The sequence below is a fragment of the Coffea arabica genome, chromosome 6c (assembly GCF_036785885.1).
Source record: "Coffea arabica cultivar ET-39 chromosome 6c, Coffea Arabica ET-39 HiFi, whole genome shotgun sequence".
Classification (NCBI taxonomy): domain Eukaryota; kingdom Viridiplantae; phylum Streptophyta; class Magnoliopsida; order Gentianales; family Rubiaceae; genus Coffea; species Coffea arabica.
Window position 1 is genome coordinate 61,712,058 of NC_092320.1, and position 10,925 is coordinate 61,722,982.

At 35.2% G+C, this 10,925-nt stretch overlaps 1 protein-coding gene across 1 annotated transcript; it reads left to right on the forward strand.

Annotated features, from left to right (window-relative positions):
* Positions 1 to 2,275: 2,275 nt before the first annotated feature.
* Positions 2,276 to 5,607, forward strand: LOC113692254 (B3 domain-containing protein At5g60130). Its single transcript, XM_072053982.1, has 5 exons — positions 2,276 to 2,420; positions 2,824 to 2,919; positions 4,026 to 4,533; positions 4,634 to 4,806; positions 5,119 to 5,607. The coding sequence occupies exons 2-5, from the start codon at positions 2,833 to 2,835 to the stop codon at positions 5,377 to 5,379; spliced, it is 1,029 nt and encodes a 342-aa protein (XP_071910083.1). The 5' UTR covers positions 2,276 to 2,420; positions 2,824 to 2,832; the 3' UTR covers positions 5,380 to 5,607.
* The last annotated feature ends 5,318 nt before the right edge of the window (positions 5,608 to 10,925 follow it).

Sequence of the window (10,925 nt, forward strand, 5' to 3'; positions counted from 1 at the left end):
CCACCAAAGGCCCTTTGAAAAAAACTTGCAGAGAATGAAGAAGAACCTATGTTTTCAATACTTTATAGAGGAATGGGGGTCCACCATAAGAAACCTCATTTGCATCTTCAGTTGGGAATAGGCCCCAAAATAGAACCTCCAATTGTCTTATCCTTTGCATTTGATCGTTTAAAATCTCCTAAATAGATCTACCGAGACCTCCACTTAAGATGTTTGCACAACATCTCAAAGCCGACAAGCGTACAGATTGCGTTCAGCATTAGTTGGGTGATTCAAACCCCTTAATAAAAGAGACTAATCCGGAGGAAACTTGTCAAGTAAAGTCACAATCCCACCTTCACTTGTTCACGGTAGATCGCCACGTAACCTCGAGAAGGCCAGCAGGCCCTTTCTTCTTGCTTCAGGACTTTGGCTCTCATATTCAGAGGCCAAGAATAGTAGTCCAATATGTCTTGCACGTTCTTTCATGACACAAAACTCTCAAACTCAAATACTAATCTGATGTCAAATTCAGCCAGATTCTCTAGAAACCTAGGTACCTCAGGAGATTCATAAAATTCATGTATTATAGGGCGGTTAGTAGGATGGGTTGAAGTACCTTCTTAAGAGCCCTCAATATTATCGATGTCCCCTTCAGGGACACTTGATTCAACTTGTTCATTGGGATTCTCTCTCAAACTGGTTTCTATTCTTGAGGCTCGTGGGCGGCGGTGTACCCCTCATGCCATGTTGAATTACTTACTTAGATTTACTTCGAAAGAAAGGAATATCCATACATAACTCTAAAAAATATTGCCAAAGTTGACAAGAAAGCCATGTAGAAATTGAATCACTACGAGAACAAAAAATCAACCAAACATATGTGAGAAGAAAGGAAAAGACAAAAAGAAGACTAAGTCCCCTATTTATAGGAGGCTACAAACAAAAAGTCTGTTCATTGAATTTTCTCGAGATTTTGAAATTCAAAATTGACTCGTAATTCGTGCCCTGCTATAATTGACTTGACTCATCGACTCTGACGAATGTCCTGTCAACACCTATTTCCATAATGATGGGCATGATTATATGCTGGTAGATCGCCTGAGAAAACCTCCCGAGCTAGGGGCCTAGTTGAGTGATCCGAGTGTGGCTCTTCAGATCCCATGCCTTCTCGAGATCTTTACACTATACAGGGATATATTCTTAAATTTTGGAAGGTATCACGAGACGTGCATGGGGATGACAAGGAATGATTGATGTGACTTCTAACATAAAAATAGGCTTTAGTGGACCCATCCTGTTAATGTACAGGACCTATGGTTGACCTATAGCTACGCTCTATTTTATAAAAGCAATTCAAAGTTTGAGGCTCCCTTTTTCCTTGATTATTATAAATAGCTTCATATGAACAAGAAATAGAGGTAATAGTAGAATTCCATCTGAAACTCCTCATTTATTGTTTACCACACTCCTAGCTAATTAGGCACCAAAGGTAAAATAGGGAGAAAGCCCCGTTTCCTCTCTCTCATTTTGCAAGGATTTTGAGAGTTTGCCGACCTCACCTTCTCGTGGAATTCCTTACTTGCACATATATAAAATAGGAAACTCTACAAGTAATATTTCCTTGAGAAATTTCTTATGGTATATAATTTAACATTAAAAAATTTCCTTGACAAATGAGTCTGGAAACTAGAGGGTGACAAAGGAACATTTTTTTTTAAATGAATGCTTGGAAGATTATGCAAATGTGAAAAAGAGTCTAGATAACCTCAAACATAAATTAAAGACATCAAGAAAAAGGAAAAAAAGGTTGCATAACTACAAATCTTTGAACAGAATTTAAATAAACCAAAGAGGTGAATACAATGATTAGTTGAAAAAAGAAATCTTGAATCAGGGAAAAAAAATGCATGAACAATGTACCAACAGTGAAAGAAAAGATATGTCATGAGTTTCCTCAAATTTATGGTGACACGTCTATGTAGTGATTAAGTACCCTTTGCTGCAGCTAAAGTCCCCCACAGCCAAACATCACCAAGTGATTCTCCTGAAGTTAACTAGCCCCCTAATTGCATGATTAGGAGATGGACCTCGAGTCAGAGTATCCTATTGATTTGCCTAATGTGACTTGTGCCGCCTGATACATTGCTGTGGCAAGTCTACGACTGACATCACCAAACTACTCTTAGCCATGATGTCAGCATATGGACCCGATTTTCCATAATCCTTACTCTTCTCTACTAGTATAAATACCCTCCATTCTTTCTCACTGAGGAGGTAACCATTATTACTCCTAGCCTTCTTAGGTATCTCAGCTTTTTGCCTCTTTTACATACTTAGGCATTAGAGTTCCATCGGGGGATAGCCTCGCTTCGTTTTCGTGCTGTGTTGCAGATCTCAGCCCGAGTTGTTCATCAACGAATTGCACCTCATCCGCACAGGTATAGAAGATTAATCCGAAAATGTCAGTTACTCATTTTGCTTGGACCATTTTTCACTGAATCCCAAAATTTTTCCAAAAAAGGTACAAATTAGGGCCATTTTATTCGTCAAATCCTAGGTGGATTTCATACCTAAACTGATAAAATAAAGAGCCTACATACCAAAACTCTCGTGACCATACATAGAAAGTGAAAGATTAATTTAACCTATTCTACCAACTTATTAAATATCAGATCTAGCCAAGTTATTAGACAGATAGATACATGTACTCTCTCTTCGACTACTATACATATGTCTAGAATGTTTTGTGTCAACTGAGCCATAAGAAATTCAAATTTTTAAGCATTTGATCTTTTGGATTTTGGTCATTTTTCTTCTGAATCTTTTTCTCACTTGGAATAGGGCTTGAATATGGTAAAAGGGAAAAGAAAAGATGATTCAAATAGAATTCCTGCCTTCTTCAAGGCTTTCATCCCGAATACCAGCACAGAGAGATTGGTAAGTTCTTCTTGTTGTTTCCCTGTAAGGTTTTGTTCCTATTATATACTTTTTGGAGTATATATCTAAGATTTTATGAGGGTGATTGAATATAATTCTGATTTCCTTCTTTATGAGGTGTTTGTGAAAAGGGAGGAAGAAAAGGGGTGGAAGGCAGTGTAAATTGAAAGACAGAAAATTTGGTTTTCATTCTATATAATAGAATGAAATGATAAATTTAGGCATAATCTGTAAGAGAAATGTAGGAACACAAACATTTTTTGGTATGTAATTTCTATATCTAATATTTCTACTAAAATTTGTATTAGTGAACATGTGATGCACGTGAAAACTTTGTGGGCAATCTAGATTAAATTCTGAATTTTGATGTGTCACAGCCATCAAGTAATGCAAATTGATTTTTTGGTCATGAATTTAATCTAGTAAATAATTATGAATAATGTCGAAGAACAGATGACAAACGATAACCAAAGCATCAATAGAGTAACATTTTTGCACAGAAGAAAAAGCATTATAACATTCTTGCCTAATAAACACTTATAGATCTACATTTTTCTGTAAAAGTAAGATTAAAAAAAAAAAGTGATCTTGTCATGAAACTTCGCTTCTTAGATAATTTTATCAATTAAAGCAGTCACGTTAGAAGCTTACATAACAAAGAAACCCTGGCCGTAAATTGGGCCTTACTACTTCAGGATTTTTTTGCAAGTGATCAATCTGGTTGTTGTTTTTGTAAACATAAATTTATTTTCTCTTTTAGAATATTTATTTATTTTACCTAAATAGTTTCGTTCTTGTATTTTTGGGAAGGTCTGATCGGGAAAGGAATCGGTATTGTAAATATTTTAACAAATATATAAGTTGATTTTTCGCTACCTACAAAAAAAAATTGCTTGTTTTGCGCATGATGCCTAATTGCCTATTGGATATGTCATATATATAATGTAGGTGCTTTGTAATGATTAATCATAAGAGCAAAATTGAGCCAAAAACCTCAAAACATATGTAATGATTTGGCTCTCATTACTAAAATTGCATCCCTCCTTTCCCTTGGCTTTAGATACTTTAATGTCATAAAAAATTTCTGATTATATGTCTCTTGTCAGAAAATTCCTATTGCATTTACAAAGATGATTCGAGGAAGCCTACCTGACAAGGCATTCTTGAGGGATCGCTATGGAAATATATGGCCAGTGGAGCTTGCAAGAATTGAGAATGCAACTTTTTTTCTTGAGGGCTGGGCAAAATTTGTTAAAGATAATTCTGTGGAACTTGGAGATTTCTTAGTTTTTCATTTTGATGGCAATTGTGTTTTTAATGTAAAACTTCTCGGGCATACTGCATGTGATAAGAAAGGAGTTGGAGGTCGTATGTTTAAAGTCAAGGAAGAGGAGGAAAATGAAAAAGAAGACGATGAAAAGGGTGAAAATGAAAGCTTGCAAAACAATTATAATACTGTTGATGAAACTGATCATAATGAAGAATACAATGCAGAGGAGGAGGAAGAAGAAGAAGAAGAAATGCAAGTCCAACAGAAAGCCAAGTCTAACCAAAGAGCTGCAAAACCAAAGGCTTCTTGCAAGGGTTTGAAAAAGATTAAGAAAAGCATCAATGGCATGTTCTTTTTAGTTTTTCTTTACTAGTTATTTGGTTTTTCATTAGATATTATTTACTAAAATCCTGGCCTTTTTTTTTTAACTAATCGGATTAACAGGACCAGCTGATCTAGTCAGCCACAAATCTGGAACTGAAGCTAGCAAATGCAATTTGTGGAAGGCAAAACGAATAGATGCTTATGGTTTTAATCTTTTCAAGTCAGGAAAAATTCCCCAGCCAAAAAATCCTTATTTTGTCACAAAAGTAAGGACAAAGAGGCAAGATGAATTGGTAAGTTAAATTTGTCTGCAGCTCTGAACGTTTTTTTGTTTTTTGGTTCTCATATATACGCATTACAGATTTAAATATGTTCACATATATTTACTTGATATCCTTGATTTTCGACCGACTTGAGAATTTATTGCGCACAATTATATTTCAACTTCTAATAATCAAGTCCACCTCCACATACAAGAAATGTCTATGGCTACATATTTGGCTTTAAGGGAAAAAAAAAAGGCATTTCTCTTGATTGATTAAGATCACCTATGTTAGAATATTAGTTACTTGTAAAAACTTTACAGCATTGTTGGATGAATGCAGTATGTTCCAGTTGATGTTGTTAAAGACCACAATCTTGAATTCCCACCAGAGATTGTCCTCCATGATCCCAAGGGGAGGGAGTGGCGTGCGAGACTTCGCCGGTGGTCGGATGGTCGTATATGGTACTGTGGTGGCTGGCGATCCCTCTGCAGACTGAACCTGGTTGGAGAAGAAGACATTTGCATTTGTGAGTTTGTGAAAAGAGAGGGTGGAGGGCTTCGCATAAATGTGACATTTGTCCGCCCAGAAGATCTTGCATAAATTCATAAGAAATAGCTCCTGAAATGGTGGATCAAGATACTCGATCATCTTTATCTTGTTTATTTGCAGAATTCAGTTAAACTTGTTTGGTTTTCATTATGGTTAATTAACTGTGACCTTGTTGTTTGTTTATTGTGGATTTTATGGTAACCTTGGATGCTTTATCCATTGTCAAGACTGCAAAGTTCAGGTTTTGGACTTTGGATGGTAATTTGTTTTGTTCATCAACTTCGTCTGGTCTGGTTTTCATTTGTGTTTTGAAAGATTATGTGATTTTTCTTCATCCAAGGAACATGCTTTCCCTATTAGGGCATTTATTATCATTAATTTCATGCACTGATTATATGCATTTCCACACATAAAACATAGTGTGGATCAACAAATGTCTTAGGTAAAAGTATACAGTCCTCAGTAAATTTAAGTGAAGCATGCAGGGTTTTTCTTTTCCTACATATACACTCTTCTTGTTTTACTAACCATTCTGTTTCTCAATCAGTGGGTAGACTGGTGATTTAAACTTTAGACATATTTTGCTGCTTTTCATCTTTATCCATTTTTGTATTTGGATAGTTGCCATCAAAATTTATTTGTTTAATCATGTATTGACAGTAGCATCAAAAAGGAATTAATTAACAAGATGTTTTTGAGATATTCCTCTAAGCCCTTGTTTCTCTCTTCTTCTTTTTTTTTTGTGTAATGTCAATAAAGATTCATTGTGGCAAGGCCTCAACTAATTGGAAAAGGATTTGGAGACATTGGAAAGAAGGAAAAGATTGGCTTATTCCCTTGAGTAACTCAAAAATTCTTTTTCATATACTCAGGTGATCATCTTCTTCTCTATCTAATTTCTAACTTAATATTCTCCACTCGAGCATAATTGCCCTCTTTCATCTCATGCTTCAAGCTACAGTTCAAAGTGTGACTCTAACATATCCAAGATGCAATCATTTGCATCAATTCGATGGGATAAGCAGACATGCATAACCAATCTTGTCAAACTTTACAAATAAATTGCATCCATTAATTCTTTAGGTCTACTAGGTGACGTGATTCCAACCTCAATTGCATCAATCCATTTGATCTTGAAGATAATCTCTAGGTCTACCAACAAATCAGCTAAAAAAGAAAGAGTAGGCTCTAGTGTAGGAATGTGGATTTATTCCTACAATTCCATTGGACTCTAGCTTAATTATCTGGCCTCCATCATGACTAGAGAAATGAGAAAATATCCAAGGAATATGTCTCATCAAAATCTCTACATGAGGATTTTTAGCAAGAGCAATTCTAGTAGGATTATATCAACCCCTCCCTCCAGCTTTATATACAGTGAGTAAGATACTTGCATCTTTACATGAAGCACAACATCAAATAATTAAACAACAGAAAGGGTCCAAATTGCATTCAACATTTGCAGCTAATTTCAATAATAATCATATCCTGCAAATTGAATTATTAGTGCTTTAGCCTAGCAGTTTAACAACTCAACTCAACTCTTGCCCCCAAAAAGCGTCGAAATCAGCTGCAATGCAGAAGCGTTGCATTGTAAACTTTTATCAAACTGTTTTGGTTGTAGGCACATTGTAGGCCTTAGCAAGATCCAAGATCCAATTCATTCCCAACGGACTAGAACCAGACCAAAGTATCATCTTCCATTGCGAAAGAGCCCAAATTTTTTCCTCTTGTTCCAGACAAAGGTTAAAGAAATAGAATTCAAGAACCAAAACTGTTAGGTTGGCTTGTTTCTTTTGGATTCAAAATTAGAGTTCGACTCTTTTGACTCTTGAATTCCAAATATTCTGTCAGATTCTCAAGCCAAGTTAAAGTTACGATGTAAATAAAGTAAAAAATTTACACCATCCCAAGTGATTGGATTTAAGTTTATACCAGACAATTGGTCTTCAAACTTATTACATTACCGCTTCAAGACAAGTTCTATGAATTATGTTACAGTTTTAGTTGCCAACAAGAATTTGGTCTGGAGACCAAGGTGACCACAAGTCCAACAATTGTAGATAGTGGTCCAAGTACGAACAGCTGAATTTAAGGGAAGCACGTCACAATTATTGGTTCCAAATCCTAGGAACTTATTACCATAAAACACAACCTTCTTGGCCAGAAAAGTGTGTGACTTCAGTTAATTCCCTTCCCTTCTAATTCCTATAAACTCCCTGAACAATGCTTTTCACAGAAAAGGTAAAGACCAACAAAAGAATCGCTTAAAATTGGCTGCAAATGGTCATTTTCTATGACGATCATTCCGATTCAATTGATCTGGATAGTTTTGCACATTACTGTATCAATATCTGATGTTGACTCAATTATGACAGTCCACATGATTATTACACTTAGCATTAAATAGACTCACAATTATTGGAGCAGGCACTGGCCAGAGTGTTGGAATCAGTCACCATGTTTAGGCCACTAAATGTTCGATTAGGGGTCCGTAATCCTTGTTGGAAGGCAGCTTGGTGAAGAGACAATAATGTCCTTTTCACAATTACTAATGGTCTTTATCTTTTTTTTTCCTGTCGACAAGATAGTTTTCTTATTCTACTCATGTTCCAACTCTATATAAGGAGGAGGGGGTGGGACCAAATTGGTTAAGGGAGAAGTCAAAAGGAACTGAATCAATATCGGATCAAACAGATGCCTTTGCACCCGTTGGTAAAATTTCCAGAAAATTTAAAAAATGAATGCAAGAAATTCGATCATTTAACCTGCACTCAAAGAGAGCCTTTTTCTAACGATGAGTAGTTGGTTACTAATAGTCTTTATCAAACTATTCATCTTTTAGGATGAATTAGACTACTCACCGCCCTTCATTAGGATAGTATACCCTACTTAGAAAGGGCTATTTACCGAAAGGACAGAGTTGTCCTTTTCAAATCTGGCCATGGTCTTTATAAAATTTCAGTCTGAAGGACAAACTTGACCATTCGATACCCTAAAAGACATTGGGTGTACCCTACTTATCATGGGCTGTCTAGGGAAAAGACAATAATGTCCTTTTCACATCTTGTTATGGTCCCAATGACCTATCAATCTTAAGGTTGAACTGACCTCTCAAGGCCCTTAAATTTTTTGGCGTCAATCCTACTAAAATGGCGTGCTTGGTTGAAAGATAAAAATTGGGTGTAAACAAGTTTGATCGAATCAAATTTTAGTTCAAAATTACACTGAAGTTTATCTTCTTTGTTCAAGATGAATTCAAATTAGCTTTTTAATCATTTGAAATTGATTGAGTAACTTGAATTTTGCGTATATGAAGTTATCAATCTTGGTCGAATCACTGTAAAACTTTTACAAATGCCAAGTATTATTTATCTTTAACATGATTAGTTAGCGGGTGAAGTCCCAACAAGCTCAGAATAAAGCGAGCTCAATTCAAATATCATATAGCTTAATTCATTTTTCAGCTAAGCTTATCCAGATAAAAGCGTCCATTTTACAGCTGTTTATCGTGATAATCATTTCACTTGAACTTGACGATGACCTTGACCATTTAACGCCCTTAATTAACAGAGTATACCCTACTTATAAAGGGTGTCTAGATCAGTGCCACATGCATTATTGGAGCCATGCATCTATATTTAGCTGGCTTGTGGGATCCAATGAAGAAAAAACATTTTGAGTTGGCAAATATTTTGCATTAAATGCTGTTCTTGGCTTATAGCAATTCCAACTTCAAACCAAACGCATTCCTCTACTGTATATATGTTTGTGTGGCTTTCTTTCAGTCTTGTCAGAGGAGAATGTGTGGCACATATCAGAACCCACTAGAGAGGATTGTAGCCTTTTGATGGGGTTTGCAAGTATTAGTAGGGATCAATTTATTTTTTTTCCAATTACTACCAATTAGGTATTGCTTCCTACATTTACAATCGTTTTCTTTCTCAGTTAGATGGATCTGGAACTGTTATTAGTATGAAAGGCTTCAATTGACTGGTTAGTTTTGAGAAGCGTTTCACCAAAAGAAAAAAAAAATTTACTGTACTACTTCTATAGATGACTTATTACGGTATGAAGTAGAAAAATGACTCGATTATGTATTTGGAATTCAAAAAAAATTAATGTTTAAGTTTCATTACTTTTGAGTTTTGGAATTCTTTGAAAAAATTAATGTTTGAGTTTCACTACTTCCGAGTTTAGTCTAATTTTGTGCTAGTATTTATCACACAAGTTGTAGGCCAACTATAATGCCTTTAAATTGTATAAATATGTTTGTATTAAATCCAGAACTAAGTTTATATTCCTCAATTTTTTAAAAACAAGTTTTTAATATACAATGTTACAATAATACACAAACAAAAACAACTCCAAAAACACCACATTCATACAATATATCAAAAACAACTCCAAATGTATTAAAAAAAAAATATACCACTACCCATCACTGTCCACCACCTTACCGTCCACGTCTCTCTCTCTCTCTCTCTCTCTCTCCCCCTCTCTCTCTCTCTCCCCACTAACCGCAACCTTCTCGGTCGCAACCAGAGGGTCGCGGCAAAAAGCCATGACTCATGGCTTCTACTCGCGACCTTTCTACTAACGATCAAAAGGTCGCGACTAGAGTGGTGGTTAGAGTCGCAATCACCATTCGTGAGTGGGAGAAGGGTTTGGGGTTGGGGAAAGAGGGGAGGGGGGAGAAGGCAGAGGAAAGAGGGAGGAGGAGGAGGAAAGAGAGGGGAGGAGGAGAGAAAGAGAGTGGTCAAGAGGAGGGAAGGGGTGATGGTGGAGGGTGGTGTAAATTTTTTTTAAAAAAAATACCCCAAACAAGTTGTAAATTATAAAAATACCCTAAAATATATTTAAAAATTCCTAAAATACTTCTAAAAACAATCCAAAAAACATTTACAGTAAAAGTTTTTCATAAACACAGCTACAATAAAACTTTTGAAAAACACTTCCAAAAACAATTAATCCAAACAGAACCATTGGTCAATTATAAGCATATATCAATAAAAGTAATATATGTATATAAAGCACACTTGATTGTAAAAGTCAGAATTACAATACACATGTTGTAACTTTTTCCTTATCATTCTTTTGTATAGCATTTGGGAGTTATTTATAAATAATTATTTCCATGCATCACAAAAACGCTTTTCAGTCAATTTTTTTTTATTTTTTCAACTACATTTTTGTCTCACATACATCACATCATAAAAAAATACTATAATAATTATTTCAAATAATCTCATATCGAAACTTACCCAATGTTTGGTTTTGATTCTCATTATCATTTTTATCAAATTACCAAAGCAGTAATAATCAAACTAATGAATGCTCTAGTGATGTAAAGAATGTAGTTTTATACCCAAAAAAATTTTGCATTTTCTTTCTGTAAACATATTTTTCAATCATTTTTTATCTCAAATATATCAAATCATTATAGTATATGTTTACACAACCTCCAGAAAATAGCAACCCAAATGAAACAATGTTGTGGAACACAGAAAATTGCTTTTCTCTACAAAAGTGACTCTAGGTGGCCCTTCGTAAAATGTGACTAATGAGAAACTATTAGATATCCTTAGTTGTCGGGA

What these genes read in the sequence shown, in the direction of transcription:
- LOC113692254 (XM_072053982.1), top strand. Translation starts at nt 2,833, where the DNA reads ATGGTAAAAGGGAAAAGAAAAGATGATTCAAATAGAATTCCTGCCTTC. An exon ending in ATACCAGCACAGAGAGATTG is followed by an intron (nt 2,920 to 4,025) that starts GTAAGTTCTTCT and finishes GTCTCTTGTCAG; the next exon opens with AAAATTCCTATTGCATTTAC. An exon ending in CAAAGAGGCAAGATGAATTG is followed by an intron (nt 4,807 to 5,118) that starts GTAAGTTAAATT and finishes GGATGAATGCAG; the next exon opens with TATGTTCCAGTTGATGTTGT.